Source organism: Equus asinus, chromosome 3 (assembly GCF_041296235.1).
Source record: "Equus asinus isolate D_3611 breed Donkey chromosome 3, EquAss-T2T_v2, whole genome shotgun sequence".
NCBI classification, from domain to species: Eukaryota; Metazoa; Chordata; class Mammalia; order Perissodactyla; family Equidae; genus Equus; species Equus asinus.
Window position 1 is genome coordinate 91,424,915 of NC_091792.1, and position 21,653 is coordinate 91,446,567.

The 21,653-nt window shown below is 41.8% G+C and overlaps 1 protein-coding gene across 15 annotated transcripts in view; it reads left to right on the forward strand.

The window, feature by feature from the left end:
* FAM13A (family with sequence similarity 13 member A) overlaps positions 1–20,954 on the forward strand; it is a 313,429-nt gene extending 292,475 nt beyond the window's left edge. For 13 of the 15 annotated variants that reach the window (XM_070505399.1, XM_070505400.1, XM_070505393.1 and 10 more), the window contains 6 exons: positions 320–403; positions 7,995–8,090; positions 9,579–9,662; positions 15,423–15,616; positions 16,196–16,297; positions 18,552–20,954. In XM_070505399.1, the coding sequence (XP_070361500.1) occupies positions 320–403; positions 7,995–8,090; positions 9,579–9,662; positions 15,423–15,616; positions 16,196–16,297; positions 18,552–18,678 (687 nt within the window). In that variant the 3' untranslated portion in view covers positions 18,679–20,954. The remainder of the gene's footprint in view (positions 1–319; positions 404–7,994; positions 8,091–9,578; positions 9,663–15,422; positions 15,617–16,195; positions 16,298–18,551) is intronic. The other 2 variants (XM_014842471.3, XM_070505404.1) reach the window with 1 other exon arrangement.
* Positions 20,955–21,653: the final 699 nt, after the last annotated feature.

Here is a 21,653-nt window from a genome sequence, read left to right on the forward strand (position 1 = left end):
GTCATTGCGTGGGCCATTCACCTAAGCCCCGTGTACCTCAGCCTTGCTTACCTCAGTATTCAACATGCCTTTGCTGCCGTGTGGGAGATACAAGTGGCTGACGATGATTCTGCTGTGCTATCCGTATTTCCAGCAGGAGGTCAGGAATAGCTAATTCCTACGTGGGCTTGGGGTAGAGCTAGGGACTGGAGCTAGGCATAGAGAGCTGTTGTATGAGGATTCTTTTTAACTTGAGGAAATTTGTTTAACTAAATAAAGAAGTTGGAATGTTCACAAATGTTTCCCCCTCCTTCATTTCTCTATCCTTGTGTTTATACAGGATATGACCAAAGACCAGATTGCAAATGAGAAAGTGGCTCTGCAGAAAGCTCTGTTGTATTATGAAAGCATTCATGGACGGCCGGTATGTGAATAGACTGAATTTTCTGATTGGGGTGAATTATCTGCCTTTAGAAATGGATCTTCAAATGTTCAGTATTTTGCAAATGAGGTTCCCTAATGTTTAGGAGGTTACTATATATTTTCACCGTAACTAAGCTTTCTGAAAGCTAAGCCAACAAGAGAGTTTCACTGTCTAGGAGATGCTGAATTTAACTGAGTTCCCAAGAAAAATTAGTTTGCAACTGAAATTTAGATACTAGTGTCCTGCTTCAAGGGGAAATATGGTGGAGGGCGTATAGGTTGGTTCCCTGTCCCCAGGTCTGTCCCCAGAAGCTGTCACTGGCTGTAGGCATTCTTATCCCTAAAATGAAAGTGTTAAATTAGAATGATCTGCCCTAAAATTCAACCCCTGCAGTGCAGTTGCAGCCAATGTTTGTAGAGAAGTTCCAGCTGCCCTTCAGAACCAAAAGTGTGAGCAATCTGGAACATGGCTGTGCCTTTTCATCACAACAGGAAGCATCGGGGCCAATTTGTTGTTCAGCAAGCATTTATTGAATGTTTGTCTTTAGTCCTGGGGGAGACGGCAGCATGAGAGGCTTCTGCGCTCCTCCGTACGGAACTTGTGATCAGATATCCTTGTCAGTTACTCTTAGTAACCTTCTGTTCAGAATGTTGTCAAGAACCTAGTACAACAAATTCTTAAGAGCAGGTATAAAGAAGCTTGAAGTTTATGTTCACAGAAGGATTTTTTTATATAGCCAAAAAGCGTAGGTCTCCTTTCCAGTCTCAGCCATGGCTATAGAATGCAGATAGTATTTTCATCTAAAATATGCTCTTTTAAATAAAGAAGCTTCCGGAATAATGCACCGGACTCTAAAGTCTGTGCAGGCAGAGATTCTGGGTTTTGTTCACCTAATGGTGAACCGAATCCTCAGCATCTAGCGCCAGAACTGACCCATAGCACATGCCCAGTGAACTGGTAGGTAGAATGCATCCTCCACAGTATTTTGGTTCTGAATTTATCAAGTTTAAACTTAAAAGAAGAGAAAAAAAGCTGGAGCTGGTGATGATTGATTTTGCTGGCCTGTCCCTGAAGTGGAAAAATACTGATGCTCTAGGATAATGGTCATGTTTCAAGCCAAGTTTTGTTTTGGATTTTTTAAGGGCAGTGAACCAAGTAGTAAATGCGCTGGAGCTCAGATGTGTTGTGAAACTTTGTCCTTCTCTCCTGGTTATTCAGAACGCAAGAGGTAGAACTGAACTTCTAACTGGGAGAAACCCCCTCTCTACTGGGGGCTCAGGGCCTTTGAGTATCTCGTCCCCGACCCAAGGCAGGCCTCCGGGAAGGAGGTGGGAGTTGTGTGTGTCCCTTCTTTTCATTGTCTGGATGAGGGTTATGACGTGATAGATGCCTTTAAAGACTTCCTTGCCTCTCAGCTGCCTTCTAACCTCGCTGCCGGTGCAGGGTTTTGGGTGCCGTGGTATTGGTTGCACTGACACGGATTCTCTCATTCTGCCTGAACTGTGGCAACCTGCGGGCACTAGGATGGGCAGACCTCGATTCAGAACCCGGCCCTCTGGAGACCAGCTCTGTGACTTTGGGCTGCTTAGGTAACCTTTCGGAGGCTCAGTGCTTTGTCTGGGTAGTAGATGTCTGTTGTAGGTTGTCATGGAGACTGAATGACATTACAGACACACAGACACACACACATTTACCTGTAGGGTGTCTGCCACTGAGGAAGAGGGGTGGCTTGGGGAGGGGAGTGCACAGTAAATGGCAGTTTTCACTTCTGTTACAATTATTTGGTCTGCTCTCTGGGGCATACTTCTTATTAAATGATTGAACCGGGGAAAGAATGCACATTTTTTAGCACTCTTATCATTAGAAATATAAAAGATCATTATTCCACTGTTTTCATCATTCTTTCAGACGAAGGAAGAGCAACTTTTTGGGTCCGGATTTTAACATCTTGTAGGGAAGGGAACAAATGCTCTAGGAGGTTTGAGAGTCGTTTATTCCTGGTCCCAGGTCAGAGACTCTGGAACATGATGCTCCAGCCTCCTCAGGAAAAGCAGAGTTCATTTGACATCTGGCCAGTCTGAAAATCAGAGTGAACTTTTCATTTGGAGATCTGTGGTGTTGCCGTGGACCCTGGACTGTAAATACTGTTTGGGCAACACTCTTCTTAAAAGAAAAATACATGTACTTCCAGAGCTAAATTATCATTCCAAACCCCAGGTTTTTTTAGAAAAGCAGGTGTCAGGAACTCATGGATTTTTGCTGAGTCTACAGATTCTGGCTTAAAAGGACCCACCAGCTATTGAAATCATGGGCCCAAACAGTTATCTGCCGCTTCTATACACTTTTTAACCAGGCTGTTTGCTTTCACAAGGCACTCTACAGACAGACAGACACATTTTTGAAGAACAAAAACACACTCATTTACACACTGGCACATAAATCCCTATTAATTATTATTAAAGTATGTCATCTTCAATATGGAAGGATCTAATCAAAAGACCCTGGCGGGGAGAGAAGTACAACGGGTAAATGCAGCTTCCTGGGTCACCTTCTGTATAGACCATGCCTCGATAATAATGCAGGGGGACAGAGAATGGGCTCCCTGATCAGAGCTTCTGGGTTCTTCTGGAGTCTCTGCTTCATTCGTATATTTTAATCTTGTGTTTTAGAACTTTGGAAAGTAACATGACAATAAATATCCCATGCCCAAATTTCAATGCACATTCTAAAACCATGTAGAAATAAATACTTTCCTTTGGTTATCTGCTGTTTGGGGTTATCTGATCTTTGCCCAGTCAGCCTACTATTTTTACCTGATAATGAGGAAGAGAGGGTTGCCATTTTCCAAGTCATTGGGCCAAGAATGCAACAGCTATAAGAATCCATCTCATTTGTCTTCTCCTACTGGCAGTTTTATGACTCAGAGGTACCCCTCCACACACAAACTCAAATCACTTTTTGTTTCACTAAGAAGATTTCGAGGCAGTGTAGTTTCTTTTCTGTCTGTGGTGTGATTCCTCACAAATGGCACTTCCAAGCTAGTGTTCATAGCTAGAGATCTTGGTGAATTTAGTATGAGCAGAGCTGTCAGCTTGGAAGGCAGAATTATTTACATCAAGAAGACAACTTGGTCAAACCCTAATAGAGGATAATGCTACATGTGACACTGTGCTAAGATCCTACTTCGTGTCTTACTCGTTTGTGAATGGAAGGAAAACTGGACTGGGAGTCAGCAACCCTGGGTTCTTGCTCCAGATCTGTTGCCTTACACAAATCATTACACTCTCCAGTACTGAGCTTTATCAACTTAAAAAATAAGGCTCTGCTAGCTCCAGTATTCCACGGTTCTAATATTATCTTTATCTTCAATAAAAACATCAATCATTTTATTTTTCACCTTTGTGGCACTGTCCAGGTAACAGCAACCAAACTGATGCTTCAGTAGAGAAGTTTTATTTGAGGCTAGGACAAAAACCATGACGAAAGATAAAGGCAGGCAAATGCAGTTGTCCAGTCAGGCCTTGGTGATGTCTGTTCAAGACTTGCCTCTCTTGAAGTGTGGATAATCCTTGGCTGGTATTCCCTTTGTACCTTGAAATATTATCTTTGAGCAACCAAATAGAGTCCAGTGGATGAAAATTTCTTTCAATCAAAAGCAAGCATAGAGTGGAAGCTGCTGCTTTCGCCCATTAGAACTTCATGTCTAGGTTTTTATGTTGTCTGGATTTGTGGGCAAAAATACATCTCAGTAATAACCCTATTTCCACACATTGGAAAGCCATTCAGAGCTACCATTTCAATGAAAAGTAAACAAAGGTTTGAAGCAACAGGAGTGAAAGTATGTTGAAAAGACAGTGCACTACATGCTTGGCCTAAAGTCATTTCCAGGCAATGATGGATCATAAAGATTTTCTAATCTGGGTTCTGCAGTTTACCAGTCGGGAGACTGAGGCTCAGAGAACCTCATCTACTCATTCCAAAGCCTATTCTTCATCAGTAGCTGAATCCCTGAGCAGCTGGTGACTCAAGAATAGAGATGTCAACTTCCAAACAGTTTTCCCATGGTCCACTTAATATCAGCCGGCCCTTTTACAACAGTTCAACCAACGTCCTGCTTTGTTTCTGTAACTGTTGGTTAGATTTTGACTCTGCTTACAAATCCAGCGCTGATAATTGCCGGTGACATGGATGTATGATGAGCGAAAGTTGTGTTAACTTTTAGTACCGCCAACCCTTTGGCTTCAGACATATATCATGAAAATAATTCTGGTATAAAATCAAGTAGCCTTCCATCACCTCAGACTTAAAGATCTTTGATATTTTTGGTATTTAGATATTTCTATCAAATGCCAGAGTTAGCTGTGATGGAATCATAAGGAGTTTTAACTCTCCATAGTGAAAAACTGGATTTTATCAGACCTCTCGCAGGTGATTAGTTCCTGAGGCTCATCAATTAAAAACATGAGTGGCTCATAGAAAATCTATATATCAGTATCACACGCCATAGAATTAAACCAGCGATCCTCTTCATCTACTCCAACTAGAAAATTTGGTTTTGGAACAAAGAATTGGAAAGGAAATTGATTTCTGTCAAATTTGTCATCTCTGGCTCGTTTTACCAGCTAATTCTCCTTCTAAAATCCAAAGTCTCCTGCAATCCAAAATGTTTCTGCCAAGCAACTAGCAATAGATGGCTCGTCCACAATGGGGAAATGCTGGCTCCATTGTCATTATTTTTATTTTTAGTATGTCTTTTGATCACTAAACCATCTATTGTTTATCTTGCACAATAATATTTCACCACATGTCATGTGTTGATTATTAGGATGTGCCTTAACCTCATCTGCAACACATTAAATGGATTAAACGTGTCTTGTATTAAAAAAATTATTGCATGTGTTCCAGTCCTAAATTTTGTCATTATACATGTGAGCTCGTACACAGGTCACTCCATTTCTATTGCTTAGACTTATTTGTGGCTATTGTTGAACTTTTGTCGAAGTATAACACAAATACAGAGAAGAGCCCAAATTATAAATACATGTCTTGATGAAGTTTCACAAAGGAAATACATCCAGAGAATCCAGTATCCAGATCAAGAAACAAAATATTGCCAACCCTCCAGGTTGCCCCCTTCTGGTCAATACCATGACCTCTCCCCACCAACGAAAACCATTATCTTAACTTCTAACACTGTAGAGTCAATTTGCTTATTTTTGAACTTTATATAAGTGGAAGCTTACAGTATGTATTCTTTGGCATCTGGCTTATATTACTTGGCTTTCTTTTTGTGAGATTAATCCATGATGTTGCATATAGCTGTGGCTCATTCCTTCTCAAAATTTCCTGTGTAGTATTCATTTTGGGGAACATACCTTATCTGTTCTTCCATTGTTGGGTATATGGGTGGTTTCCAGTTTGCGGTTAATAGAAATAGTGCTGCTGTGAGCCCTCTTATATATATCTTTTGGTGAATTTAAGGCCACATTTGTTTGGTGTATACTTAAGAGTGGAATTGATGGGTAATATGTTCAGTTTCAGTAGATACTGTCAAATAGTTTTCCAAAGTGTTCCACCCTTACCAGAGTTCTAGTTGTTCCAGAGAATTCCTGGAACAGCTGACACGTGATGCTCTGTCTTTTCATTTTCACCATTGTGGCAGGTGTTTTGTAGTAACACCTATGGTTTGATCTTCAGTCTTTTTCATATAAAATAATTTCTGAGTTCCCTTCCAGTTTTGACAGTCATTTTTTATGAAATGCCAATTTTAAAACTCTTTGCTACAGTAGATAGTAGAAGCAGGGAAATGCCATCCTCCTTTTAATATTGTGATCACGGGAGGAGATAGAGATAGAAGATTATTATTATTGCTGATGATAGAAAATAAATCCACAAAATGCTTTTGCATAGTGGCAGTATCCTACCCTAGCTTGTGAAGTTTATCCAGAGTTCCCTTATTGTTGGTCACTTTGAGAAAGGCAAATATAGAAGACCACACAGGATAACCTATTTATGCATAATCCAGAGTCGTCTTCACAGTTGGAGGCCCAAGAGGCCGGTAGGAGAAATGGTCAAAGCTGATACTGCTTGCCCTTCCGTACCTCTGAAACTCTTGCCTTATTTACGTGCTCAATGGAAACAAAATGCAGAAGACAAACAGCAGCCGTGGAACAAAGATACTTCATCTCATTCACCATCTAAGTAAACAAGAGAAATGCTTACATACCTGTGAATTGGGCACACCTATTTATGTTTGAAATATTCACTCATTTCACAGATAAATATTTATGGAATATCTCCATATTTCAAGCACTGAAATAGTTACCAGGGATACAAAAACACAAACTCCTGGTCTCATGGGGCTTAAAGTCTAAAGGAGGAAACAAGTGTGTCAACAAATAGTTACTGTAGAGTGTAAAAATGTGTCTTCATCCGTTGGGGCTGCTATAACAGAGGACCGTTGACTGGGTGGCTTATAAACAACAGAAATGTATTCCTCACAGTTCTGGAGGCTGAGAAGTCCAAGATCAGGGCACCAGCAAATTCGGTGTCTGGTGAGAGCCCCTTTCCTGGTTGGTAGACAGTCATCCTCACATGACAGAAGGGGTGAGGGTGCTCTCTCGGGTCTCTTTTATAAGGGCATCAGTCCCATTCATGACCTAATCACCTCCCAAAGACCAACCCCACCTCTAAATACCATCAAATCACGGATTAGGTTTCAACATATGAATTTGGGGGGACACAAATATTCCGTTTATAGCAAAGCATATATTGAAATTACAAGGTATACAGAGATTGCAGCAGGTGGACACAAAGGAGAGAAGGAGCAGGTCTCCTCGATGGGGGATGTTGGAAGGGGAGGTGGCTGTTGATGTAGAATTTGCCAGACTAAGGAGCGGAGAGGAAGCCACGCAGGGCAGAGGGCAGTAGACAAGGATGTATGAAACAGCTCAGTTGACCTCTGGAGGTTGAGGTGTGACTGGGGGAGGAGAAGCAGCAGGAGGTGAGGGGCGTCAAATACTACACCCGGGAGTTGGGCTCAGCTCCTCCCCACTGCCTAGAGAAACAGTCCTTTAAACATTGTGGGGCCCTGTGCCAGATTTTCGGGATACAGAGATGAATCAATCCATGTATTCTATCAGCAGATGCTCCTTGAATAGCTCCTGTTTGCCAAAGTCTTATCCTTAAAAACACAACAATATCATGGGAGAAAGAGACATGTAAAAAAACTGATTACAGAACTGCATGATAAGTATTATAATAGAAATGCATGCTTTCTTCTTCCCTGGACCTAGAAAATAGTAAATCATCTAGGAACTCTGAACCTTGGGAGTTCAGAACCTATGATAATGGTTATCGTTTTGATTTGGGAAAAGCAAGAGTGCTGATGGAGCGATTGCCAGTGATCTGCAGCTGAAGTAGACATTTTCAACTGTCATTGCCCAGATATTATCAGTTTATGTATATTTTGTAAGAATGATGAGACTTCAGTGGGGTCCTCTGTACTTTCTCTAGGCCCAGAGCATGCTTGGGCAGCGGGGAGCATGCCAGCAGGAGCGGGCTTCTCAGCTCTCTTGTTCTTCCTTTCCAGGTAACCAAGAACGAACGTCAGGTTATGAAGCCGCTATATGACAGGTACCGGCTGGTCAAACAGATCCTGTCCCGGGCCAACACCATCCCCATCATTGTGAGTGCACCACTCTCTGTTGTCGATTACCTGGTTGAATGGGCCCTGGCTCTGTTAACAGGGTCCTAACCTGCTTTCTCTTTGAAGAATAGGCTTTAGTAGTTGAACCTGCTGTTCATATCTGTGGCCCATAAGCTTGAGAAATGAAGAATTTATCAAAGACTTCTGAGGCTTCCTTTGCCAAAAATGAGCAAATCTAAAGCTGATAGAATATTTTTTCTTTTGGGAGATGTGCTTTGGCTGTATCCATCCATCTGGCATGTGCTGGCCCGACTCCCCCACCCTTCCTCAGAGACAGAGCACCAAGCAGACAGGACTGTGCTTTCTCCAGGCTGCTGCTCCCCAGAGAGTGACTCTCTAGTTAACAGTCTCTGCTCCCCCTCCAAAAGAGGGATAACCCTTTGGGAACCATATCCAGGGAGACACCCTCAAAGGAATTCAGGAGAGAGAGCCTTCTCTTTTTGGAGGATGCAGAGAAGTGTAATTTGGAAGGAGATGGGGGGAGGCTAACGATTGTGAAGTTGCTCTCAGTGGCCACTGTCCTTGGACTTAGCCACTTGGGGCTGTCAGTTTTGATTTTGACAAGAGTAGGGAGCACAGCTTGCCCTCAGCTCTAGGAAAGCCTCTCAGGCTCTGGCCAGCTTGCTGTCCTCTCTTGTCCCCATCTCGGCTTTTCTACCCCAGCTTGAGTGCAGTGTGAACGCCCTGCCCATCTCTCGGGGCATCGTTGGCCTCTGCTTCAGTGCTCTAATCTCCAGGGACCTGGGGGCTGCTTCTGCTTGGTTTTGGACTGGCAGACACAGCCTCGCTTTTATGTTTCATTGAAATGCATATTCATCTTATCTGCGGTTCTTCTATTCCTGCTTTAAATCTCCTTGTGTGTTTCCAGGCCTAAGATATGGTCTTTATATGTCTTTTAACAGTGTATTTGTTCCTATGAATGAGGGAGGGTCCAGAGACCTCAGGCAGGTGTGTTTGACGAAAGCTACTTTTCTAGAAATGTCCTGCAGAATAAATTAGTAAGCCAACCAATAAAAGGATTAAATCTAAGGCATCATTTTCATTCTCCAGCTGGGAGCCCTTAGTGTCCCTACATAAGGTGAATGGGCAACATCTGTCTATGGCTTGATGAGCTTAAAGCTCATGATGGTTCAGATGTCCTGGTAGCCACTGTGCTTGGGGAGGAGCGATGATGGGGAGGCGGGTGTTTCTCCTCGGGTTTTTCCTGCGTGCGTGTGGTTAACATAGTCGGGTGCTGTCCTTGCTTCCCTGTGGCCCCCTTGGTTTGTGCGTGTGGGCTCTGAAGTGAAGTATCGACTTGAAGAAGAACTTTGGTTGTTTCTGGTTTTCCTGGGAAAGTTTGGGGGGAGGGGTTGGAGCACCTAGTTAAAAGGCCGTCCTAAAGGCCGGTGAGACACAGGAGGCAGCGAGCTGGCGGGCGAGGGAAAGGAGTTCGCCATGTAACCTCCCTGTTAACGCCTGTCGCAGGGTTCCCCCTCCAGCAAGCGGAGAAGCCCTTTGCTGCAGCCAATTATCGAGGGCGAAACTGCTTCCTTCTTCAAGGAGATCAAGGTGAAGACCTCCAGCAGCTAACCACTTGCTAAACCTGCGCCAGTTCCCTCCCTTCCTCCCCTCCTCCCCGAGGGAAAGGGGTTGATTGGGCCCTCCAGTGATGGCTTCTTGTCGTGGTCCCTAAGCATCAGTAGCTGCGTATAACCGACTTGAACAGTTCCTTCTATTTATATTATAGACGAGCTGATTTCCTTCGTGTCATTTCATTCCCCGCTTTTTGTTTTTTTGTTTGCTGTTAGTTTTGTTTTTAGTTTGCTTTCAGGAATGATTGTTTTGTTTTGACAATATTTTTTGTTTGGGTTTTTTTTCTGCCATTTGAGGAATGGATTTTCTATATTCCAAAACTTTGTTAAATTAGCTCAATAGGGTAACTTTTTTAAAAAGTCTCATTTACTGTGTTTATAGAAAAACCAAAATTAACAAAGGCCATATACATGGCACACAATAGAAAATTACCGTTTCTTAGACAAATGTCTAGTTGTCTCTGACAGATTTGCTGGTGCTGTTCCACCCGCTCTTCCTTCCTCTTAACTTTCCTCCGCACGCTGAGTCCTCAGTGCTGACTTTATGATCTTTCTTGGTCTGTGGATGTGGTGCTGTGACTGGCCATCACGAGAACACATGCTCTGATTTTTTCCCCGGAGCTCTTCTGGATTTTATACAGAGGATCCTTGTCCTCAGGGCTCCTTTTGCTAGAATGGGGGGTATTGTCTGTGCCCACAGATGTCCGTGTCTCTGAAGGGACCTAACTGGCCTGGGCTAGGGTCAGCCTCTGTCAAGGTTTTTGTTTCTAGACATCTGAACAAACTGGGTGGCCTCCTGCAGGGCTCTCGGGATGAAAAGTCAAGTCACTCATTTTTTAAAAGTCAGTGATTGGTTTTTAGCAGTTAAATTGGAAGAGGGAGTAAACCCCAAAGCAGAAGTGAGTTTTAAGAGTTTCACTTGTCATATTTCTGTGACGATTCCAAGCCTGGAGTGGTCCTTTACTTGCTGTAGTTAGGAACAATTATTTCAGAATACGGGGCCTCGTTCCCACCGAGGGACACCAATTGAGAACTGCTCCGTTTTCTTGCCTGATTCTCATCATTCTAACTGAGGTAAGGTATCAGAAGCTGCAAAGTCTTGTCTTTTATTTATTCTCTTCCTTTTCTTACTTCTTAGGGGTCTTAAATATTTCATATACCTAATTTTAAGGTATTAGGTATTCATATTATTTTAAATAGAACTTGTTTTATGAAAATGCTCTAAATGTGAAATCTAGGCAAATATGCTATATTGTATCTTAAAAATGAGAGCTATTTTCTTACAATAAGACTTGATGTTGATGAAAGAAGACAAATTTTGTCTAGCTCGTCATTTCGCACATGAATTAAATCACCATAATTGAAGAAATTTGGGCAATTGTGTATATGAAAATTAGCATATTTATCTTAAAAGCATGCAATAGGACTATTATTAGATAATAGTGTTCTTTAACACACCCACAATATGACACTTAATAATTGCTTCAGTAAACAAATGGAAGCTATACTAATAATGCTCTTTTTAAAAGAGGACATTCTCCCAAATCTTATCCTTGAGCTTATTTTTTGTTTTTTTCACAAGTATATTTTGGCCGTGGCTCTTCTGCTGGCCCACATCATGGTCAGAATTTCAGATAATTTTGCAATGATTACATTGCTTTGGTAAATAGTGTTGTCTTTTAGTTCATTTTGTTCCAATTGGCCAGGCTTATTAGAATTTATTTGGATTGTATAATTCTTGGCAATTCTGATACAATTTAGGATTTGGTGGTTTTTTTAAAAACCACCCCTGGTTTTAAATGCGTAGGGAACCAGCAGTATATGAAATAGAGCCAGCCCTGGATCATCCAACCCCAAAACCCTAGGAATCATCTAGTCAATGGTCCTATCCACATAAGAATTTCTACTGAGGCTCACCTGACAGATGAGAGGCACTGTCCTAAGAAGGGGTCCATCCTCAAGCTTGAAAAGTGTATAGCAATGGGGAGAGTGAGGTCACTCATTACATGGGCAAAATATCAATAATTGCTAAAAGCTTATCTTGTATTATTTTATAATTATCATTTTTAAAATTATAAAATTTAAGATTATATGATATAAATTTTAGAATGCATAATGTTTGATAGCTATAAAATATCACAATTAATGAAAATATTTAAAAATTATAATATCCATATTTATTAGTAGTGCATTACTTCCTACTTAACAGGCTTAGTTTTACCCTCTGGAACAGCATAGAATAAGCATCCTGCTTCATCCTTGAGAAGACTTCATATATTTGCAGCCACCTGCCCTGCCCACTCCCACCCACACCCTGTGAAAGTTTTTTCTCCAAGTTCTTCTTACTACTCCTCTTGAGAAGTGGGTTCCAGACCCTCCAGCCAGTGGCTCTGCTCTGGATGCACACCAGTTTATCTAGATCCTGCTTAGAAACTGGTACCCAGAACTGAACTGTGTTCTAGCTATGGTTTAACCAGCAGGACAGAGGACCAAGGACTAGCCCTGCCCTTGGTCCGGACAACTCAGGCCCGTCAGGTCTACAGGGCGGTCATGCCGTGACTCTTGAGGTCCTGTGAGTTCATTTTAGTCTTTGTGGGGCAGGGGTCTCAGCCTCAGCACTGTGGACATTTGGGGCTGGGTAACTCTGTGTGGGAGGCTGGCCTCCACCCACTAGATGCCAGTCGTGCGCCAGAAGCACCCCTCGCCAGCTGTGACAACCAGCAGTGTCTTTAAACATTACCTCGGGTCCCCTAGGGGGCAAATTCCCCCCTCCTCCCCCCCGCCCCCGCTGAGAACCACTGCTCGTGGCCCTGTCTCACTGTTGCTGTGTGCGATCTCCAGCTTCCCTTTCCACGGACTGCTTATTGTCTGTGTGTCCTGCTTTTTTTTTTTCCAACCTAATTATAGGACCATGAATTTTTCCAATTACTTTTCATTCTCTATTCCGCCTTGTGAAATAGATTAAATCTAATTTTGTATTCCAACATACCAGATGTCCCTACACACTCTGTACCTCTGTGCATTTTCTGAATGTGCCTTTTGCGTCTTTATCCACACGACTGGTGCATATTCAGGCAGGGTCAGGTCCAGAGCCTGCTGTGGCCTTCCCTCCAGATTCACGTCGCCATTGCATCAGTTTTCCCAGCCAGCTTTCCTTTCGTAGATCAGCTCACCTCATTCTTGACTGAAATCCAGAGATTAAGGAAAATGGTCACTTTTCATGATTTGTACTTAAGGAGCCACTGCTGCTCACTGTCGATCACTGATTCTTTTCCAGTTGCTCATACATTATCCATGTACTGATTCCTTCTAGAATCTACCCAAGGGCCACAACAACGTGATGGTCTGATAATTTGAAGATTTATCTTGCTATTTCTCTTTTTTCCTGTGATTTTCACAGCTTACTGAGAATAGTTTTGTCTAGCTTCATCTTAAAAAACATTAAGTTCTCACTGTGTGCAAGACCCATTCTCACATTTTTAAGCTCTCTCAGGACCTTGGGATATAACTGATAAGGTCTGGACACCTGACTTCATTTTTTATCTATCTCAGGCTTTAATACTCTCTTAATAGTAACTTGTATTTCTCTTTTAAAACTGAGTACTAGACTGTTGAGCAGACATTTATTGAGCACCTACTGTATACAGGCATTGGCAGAGCTCTGGGGACAGCCGTGACAGACAAGCCTAAATCGCTGCCTCCGTGGGATTTATTGTCAGGTGGTTCCCCCTGGGCTTCCTCATCCGGGGAAGGGGGAGGGGGAGGGAGCAGAAGGCAGAGCAGCACTGCCGTGTGCCAGGTGTACCTTATCAGGTGTCTCTATCCTTAGGAAGACAAATAGGTGGGAATGGTTATGTCCTCACACAAAAAGGAGAAACTTTTTTTTTTTTTTTTTGGTGAGGAAGATTGGCCCTGAGCTAGCATCTGTTGCCAATCTTCCTCTTGTTTTTCCTCCCCAAAGCCCCAGTACATAGTTGTATATGCTAGTTGTAGGTCCTTCTAGTTCTTCCATGTGGGATGCCACCACAGCATGGCTTGATGCTTGATGTGTAGGTCTGTGCCCAGGATCTGAATCAGTGAACCCCGGGCTGCCAAGGTGGAGCATGTGAACTTAACCACTCAGCCACGGGGCCAGCCATGGCTAATAATTTTAAATTATTAATTTAAAAGTCATTTTTACTCTAAATTTTAAAATATTTTTAATAATTTAAATTTTGAAAAATTAATAGTGAGGCATTTACTTCCATGGACCAAGCAAAGAGATTGAAGATCTGAAGTCACAGCAGACAGAATCTGGAAAAGCCGTCTAGTTTTTGCCAGTATTAACTTCATGCCTTCACCACAGTACTTTCATTGTAGTTATGTGTTAGTCCTTTTTTTGGTTGTTTTGCCTGTTTGTTTGTTTACATTTTTTTCTCTTCAGAGACACCATTATAAACATGCCACACCTTATGGTAAGAAAACCACTGCAGGCAATTTGCATCCTATGCTTTGACCGCCAGTGGTAAGCACTCCGCCTCCCGAGGTGAATTTGCTGCATTGGCACTGAAACCACTTGGTTTAACTGGAACAATTGGCGTTACACTTCCCGTTGTTCATGTAACTGTACTCCTAACCAATTTTTTAATTTTTCAAGATAATAGGATATTCTCTTCTGGTCTGACTGTACATTTTGACAGTGAATTACTTCTTTTAAAATCTTCCTTTCAAACTCTGATGTTATTTCTTCTTTAGACTTACATAGCTTTAAATTGGCATTAAGCAATTTTAATTTGACTTTGTTGTTTTTCTAATTGCATTATCATCAAAGCAGATAAAGAATATCATACTTTTCTTAGAATCTTGGATGCTGAAAAACATCGCCGTGGCCCTTGAAAGTTCCTTGAAAAAACTTAAGAGTTTTATGATTCCAATCATAAGAAGATAAATGTTTTGGCCTTCTCAAAAGATCCTCGAAAGTTTCCTGAGGCCAGCCCGGTGGTATAGCGGTTAAGGTCATGCTCTCCACTTCAGCAGCCCAGGGTTTACAGATTCAGATCCCAGGCGTCGACCTAGCACCTCTTGTCAAGCCACGCTATGGTGGCATCACACATACAAAATAGACAAAAACTGGCACAGAAGTTAGCTCAGTGACAATCTTCCTCAAGCAAAAAGAGGAAGATTGGCAACAGATATTAGCTCAGGGCTAATCTTCCTCACCAAAAAAGAAAAAAAAAAAATCCTAAAATTTTGTGCATCAAGCAACCACACAATGTTATAATCTCAACTCTTAAATAGAAAGGCTATATTGTTCAATTTCTGAAAATGTTCATAGCTTAATAAAAAATACTTTCTGCAGTACACAAGTAATGGAATCCTTAAAGCACAGATTTTATGTATTGTCACAGAGCAGGCAATTTTCAGATTCTTTTCCTTCATTTGTTTTAGGGTATAAATTATGACGGTTGGTTCCTTCCTACCCTCTCAGCCTTGACAACTTTTAATTGTGCTGTGCACTCATTTTTTTATAGCTTTATAGTTTTTTTTTCTCTGTTGAGTGGCTGTATTTAGTGTTTGCATTATTTACTGTGTATAGATATTCACTAATAGGTCTATAATGTGCATATGTGTTGCTAAGTGTAGACAGAGAAGAAACTATATGGTATCTGGATAATTAAATGATTGTTATATGATACTTGCAATGAAAGAGTGCCAGAAAAGTGGCCATGTTTTTATTGGGGTTGCTGTGTGTCTCCAGGAAGAAGAGGGTTCAGAAGATGACAGCAACAGCAAGCCAGACTTCACGGTCACTCTGAAAACCGACTTCAGTGCACGTTGCTTCCTGGACCAATTTGAAGATGATGCTGATGGATTTATTTCCCCAATGGATGAGAAAATGCCCTCCAAATGCAGCCAGGACACCGGGCTTTCAAATCTCCATGCTGCTTCAATGTATGTCGTTTGGGTGGTGGTGTTGAAATGTTTTGGTGAAAATCACTTCCTTAAATATTATTTTAGCTTTTGTATGTAAATAAATTGGCTTGAAAAAACACAAGTGATTTACCTGGGGTGCATCTGTATGGATAAAACAGTGATTTTTTTTAACTTCTGGCACAGTGTTTTTATATGCTTCCTCCTGTGTTGTTCGAGGCGGCGTCTGAGATCTTGCTTAAACAATCAGAAGGTCTCTATAAATGGCATTGTGTGGCTCTGTGCTCCACGGCTCATCATTTAACATGCGCTGAGCACAGATGCCGTCTCTTCTTTTCATAGCAAAATGCGACAGAGTGCCATGGGATTTCACAAGCCCTAAGAATTCGTGAGGAGCAGGAGCCTTGCAGAACCCAGCAGCCGTGTCTCTTGTCAGTCTGCTGGGCTTCGTCCGGTCCTGCTGCCCCTCGGCTCCCTCAACAGCTTTTGCATTTATCTGCTTCCCACCTTGTCCACAACCCCTATCAAGTTGCACATTAATTACATTTATAACAATTCTGATTTAACTCAATTTTCTTGACATTTTCCTGCCCCTCTTAGACCTGAACTCTTGGAACACCTTCAGGAAATGAGAGAAGAAAAGAAAAGGATTCGAAAGAAACTGCGTGATTTTGAAGACAATTTTTTCAGGCAAAATGGAAGGTAGTGCCTGTGTTTCCCTTCCCCGTCTCTGTTCCCCTTCACACACACGTCCCTCTTGTTTCTCCGTCCGATCTGTGCGCTCCCTCCAAGTGGGACCCACTCTGCATCCTTCCTGTAACCCAGTCCTTGGGGTTGTGCACAGGGCCCCTTCAAGGTGGGCTGTGAGGTGGCGAGGTGTGCGTGGGCCTGCAGGAGGAAGCGCTCCTTGGGTAGTGTCTCTGACTGATGCAGATTCAGCTAATGTTCATAAAACTAACCTGTCACATCAGATTCTCCTCTGAGATGAGCAGCTTGAAGCTAAGTTTCCAGTTCACAGCACTGGTTTGTTTTTCTAGAATATATATTTTTTTGGTCTTAAACTAGAAGGAGAAATAAGGAAAGGAGGACTCTAAATCTTGCTGGTTTTTAAGCTCATTTTAAAAGCAAAGATGATAGTTATCAAGTTTGAATGAAAAATATACAAGAAGCAGGAAGCCCACCCAATGGACAGGGTACCTTTCTCCTGTCCATCTTAAGGCATAATGTGTGCATCCTCAGACAACATCATGTTGGGGAGTGGCCTTCCCTGTTTGCAAGTGACTGCACACAGAATGTCTTACTCAAGTCACAGCATGAAACAAGGACAGAAGATAGAACAGGGCATAGATTTGCATGTCTGATGTTGGAGTTATTTTGTTTTAAATTGATTTTGTTTTCTTCCAAATTATTTAAACAGTATAAATATAGTTTCTTTTTAACTCCCCTTTCATGCTTCTCAAAAGTATTGGGAAATAAAAGCACCATAAAAATTACCTTTGGCATTTAAAATGTGTTGTATTCCAGTTTATTTCAGTTATTGTATAAATTTACTTTTAGGATCTCTGATTTGGATCTGCTCTTTAATGACTTTCTTAAGATTTATAAACTTTTATATTTAAATATTTGCTTTTCTTTCTCCAGGCATTGCAAGATATTTAGAAAATATAGATAAGCAGATAAAAGAAATAACACCCAAAATAATAATAATCCCCAAAGACAAACCAGGATTAATGGTGTTTTTGATGTGTTTCATTCCACTCTTCCTTCTTGGCATATTTCTGATTTGTCTCCTTATCTTTTTTCCATACAATTATAGTCACATTATGCACAGATATCCTCTACAGGAGGAACTCTATGTAATTATATAAACTTCACTTCACAAGTATTAAGAAAGTACAAGTTTAGAACTCAGAGGGATTTCAGATATCACAAAATCTGGTTCCATCGTCTTGTATCTGAGGAGAGGAAGCCCGTCCGAGGGCACAGCTGGGGCTTGGTGTCAGATGCCCTTGTTCCCACTGCCATGTTCCCTTCACTGCCCTCTGCTGAGAAACCATCTAGACTTCTGTCCTTGAACAAAGCAGGGCATGAATAAAACACGTTTATATTTAGTTCATTGAACAAAATTAAATAAGCCCCATGCTATCCCCTCTCCCGTATTTGTTCTTTAATGAGAAGAAAGGGAAGCCTGGCGTCTGAGTGTCTGACGTGCACATTTCCAGGTGAAATGAGAGGCTGGCCCACCTTGCCCGACCATTCAGTGCAGTGGCTGTGCGGTCAGCCTGATTTCCTGTTCCAGTTTCAGCAGGTGTAGGATGTGGGTAATAGCACCATTTTATCAGCTTCATGTGAGGTTATATGAGATCATGGATATGGAGTAGCTAGCATGGTGCTCCATCTTTAGTAGGCTCTCAGTTAATACTTGTGCACATAAAAAGTATGCATATAAAATTATTTGGTAAACTACAAAGGCTTATTAGTATTATATGATCCAATTACTGAATTCCAAGGCTAATTTCATGATCAGTAGAATTATTATCTATCTGTTTTTGAAAAACCTGTAAATTATGGGTATACCAATTGCTAGTTAGAAATTTAATGGTTCATTAGATGAAATATATAAAAGTGAGAGAACAGTAATTCTAGGTAAAGGATTTCAGTGTATGGAGACTCTCAATCTGAATTCATCTATACCAGCAGCAGAGAGAAAATGTCTATATTTCTTAGTCCTTCATATCATTCTATGAGATGCCAGATTAACTCTAAAAACTCAGTGACTTGTGCTTTTGGGGGGAAGCTGTCTTTCACTGCTCCACACCAAGTGACACTTGGCAGCACTGATCCTACAGGTGATAAACTGCAAAGTTGCCACGTGACAATAATTCACCTAATGAACAGTGTCATCTAGGAGAGACAGCAAATGACCCTCAGCCTCCTTTCCCTTTGTTTCCATTAGAAATGTCCAGAAGGAAGACCGCACTCCTATGACTGAAGAATACAATGAATATAAGCACATAAAGGCGAAACTAAGGCTCTTGGAGGTGCTCATCAGCAAGAGAGACACTGATTCCAAGTCCATGTAAGGGGGCACCACAGCCCGAGTCAAGGGGGCTAGGGATGCGGAGCGAACTTGCCACCTGCCTCCCCTGGTAAACAGCCGCTCTGCAGAAACTGGAAGGCAGCCTTGGAGCTGGACCTGCAAAGCATGTAGCCTTCTGCCTCCAGGCCATTGGGATGGGCTCCAATTTCCATCGCCTGCCTTAGAAACCACCCAGATGGAAGAAGGCAATTTGCCCCGACTTAGGAATTCTGTCGGGAAAATCAAGATTTCTGCGTGCCTCCATGTGCGTACACATGCACACACAGACACTATAGTGGAAGTGTTACTAACACTAGCAGTGATGAATCACTACATTGAGGCACACTCATCTACAGAGAACACACACTGTTCTTCCCTGGGTAACTGAGAAACATGAGACCATTCTCTGTCTAGCTGTGACAGAAACAAGCTCAGGACTTCGTTCTGTGGAGCGAACGTACTGTGCAGGTCCATGCTGTCTTTGGACCCAGTCAAGGGGGAACGTGCATTGGAGCCCTATCTGCTGCCGTGGCCATTCTTGTGACCTTTGCACAGAGCTGCACCTCTCCCCTCTCATGTGAATTGTTCCCCTCCAGCTCTCAGGTAGATGGAAGCTGCGTCTGCCCATAAGGGTGGTACAAACATCTATTTGAAGGTGTGTTTCTTCAAGACTTCCTCAGCTGACAGAATTTTGATCCCTGACTAGGACTGGATCATCTGTAGAGGACGGAGGGAATATAGCAGTAGCTATATGAATGCTGACTTTTAAATCAGGTAACAGGGTGAAGAGCCTGGAGAATTCTCTCTGGAAGGTGGACCGCACTTATCAGTCTCAGATTTTAACATCAAACACTAAGCGAGGCCAGCATGCTATGGCAACCTGTCTGAGGCTTAGTTTCGTTTGGGCACTAGCCAAATATAAAGGATTTTGCTTAATTCTTAGCTTAAGTGTAGAGGATCGTGAGAGAGGGAGAAAGAGCCTGTGTTCGCAGCCTCCTGAGTACTCACCAGAGTTTGATTTTTTTTTTTTAAAGGTAAGCTGCACTAAAATCCTCTGAGGGGTAAATGCAGCCCTCAGAGCTCAGCCCAAGGCAGAATCTAAGTCACGCTATTTTCAAGATCATGTGTAAAGAGAACAAATAATGGTGTGTGGCCAATTATGGTTATAATTTTTTCAAAAACTGTGTCACAAAGCTGTCTATATTAGACGTTTTGGAGGGACCAGGAATTTAAGACACCAAAGCATTCATCACTTCGGTGTGCTGACGTCACTTTGTGATTTGGTGTTACTTTGTGACTGTCTGTGTCTGCACTTAGGAGAGTGGGTTCTGGTTCGGCCTGTCCATCCTCGGCCTGCGTTTGTGCTTTGTGAGGTCGAGCACAGGTGTCTGCACCCCAGCCACTGCTGACGAGCGCAGGCGGCTCAGCAGGCTCTGCCTGTTGAAGGTGGTGGTGCAGGATGAGCGAGACAGCAGGGGTGCCCTCCTGTCTGTTTTGAGAGTTGCCTTCTTAAAGGGTGCTATTTTGTTTTGCTTAATAAGGAAAAGAAAATAAAGAGAATGTAAAACTCTACTGACTAGTTATCAGTTTCAAAAAAAAATGGGTTCTTGAGAAACTGATTGGCTTAGATTTATAGCAGCATTTCCCATTGCTGAAGCGCGGGAGCAGCTCTGTCAGTTGAAAATGGTTTAAGTCGGGAGTAGGGGAAAAAGAATACCTTTAAGTTTGCTCTTAAAAATAATCATATAGAAGCATGAACTGTGTGTTGGAAGTGCCCTGGTCTACTCCACCCACTTAAAGACGGTACATAATCCTACCAGTTTAAATGTACATGAAAATATAGTTTGGTATTCTTTACTGTTTACATTGCAGATCGCTATAATTTCAAGGAGTTATACTATAAATAAATGATGCACTTTAGGACCTTTTCTATTTTTGAAATCTGAACATGAATCATTCACATGACCAAAAATTGAATTTTTTTTTAAAAAATACATGTCTAGTCTGTCCTTTTTAAGTAATTAGTCTCTTAAATAAGCTATCATAGAAATCAGATCATTACCAGTTAACTTGTAAAGCACATCTGTTTAAGAGTATTGTTTTGAAAATACTAATATGCTACAGAGTTTAAAAAGAAAAAAAGCTATATAAATGAGATGCTACTAAATGTTTTGAAATCTGTTGTTTTTGCCAAAGTTAAGTAAAAGATTTGTTCAGAAATCCACATTCAAATTTGTGTAATTGAATAAAAGAAAACAACAACTTATATAGTAAAATAAATTGTGTATGGAATGTCGTGTTTTCCTTTGTAATTTCTCATGATCTGTACACTCCACAGAATGGCACCCAGGTTAAGGGGGGAGCCCTGTTTACGCTAGATCCTATTTGAAGACACGTTAGTCAGTAGGTTCTGGCTCTGCCAGAAATGCTGAGGCAAATTTGTTTCCACAGCAACTGTGTCTGCAGCCCAGGGTCTCGAGGCCCTAGAGGCAGTGTCTTAATTGGCTTCACACAGAATACTCTGGACTGGAGTTTTTCCTTTGCTCTCTTGGGAATGTGTGTGTTTATTAGCACATGCCAACAAAATAAATGTCAAGGGTTATTTAATAACAATGATAAGTAAAGGTGAAGCGTGAATAAACTTGATTTTCTGATCGTAAGAATTAGAGATAGCAGAGGCTTGTAATTTTCACAAGCGTTTGCCTTGACTGTGTTCAGTCTGCAGTAAACATTGAAATAGATGTTTATATTAGGCATGGAATCATTACTGCATTTCATTTTTGCATCATTTAGTCCGGATTTCGCTTTCTAGACATGTTTGTGCAAGGTGTAGGATAAGGGCCTGCTTAGAAGTTTCTCAAGACAGCCAAAGTTTGTCTTGTGCTGGTCAAAGGAAGCTGACATTAAGCTCCCGATCCAGGGAAAATTTCTGTGAAAGAACAAGTCAAATTTCAAACTGGAGAATTTATTTTTTTTAGT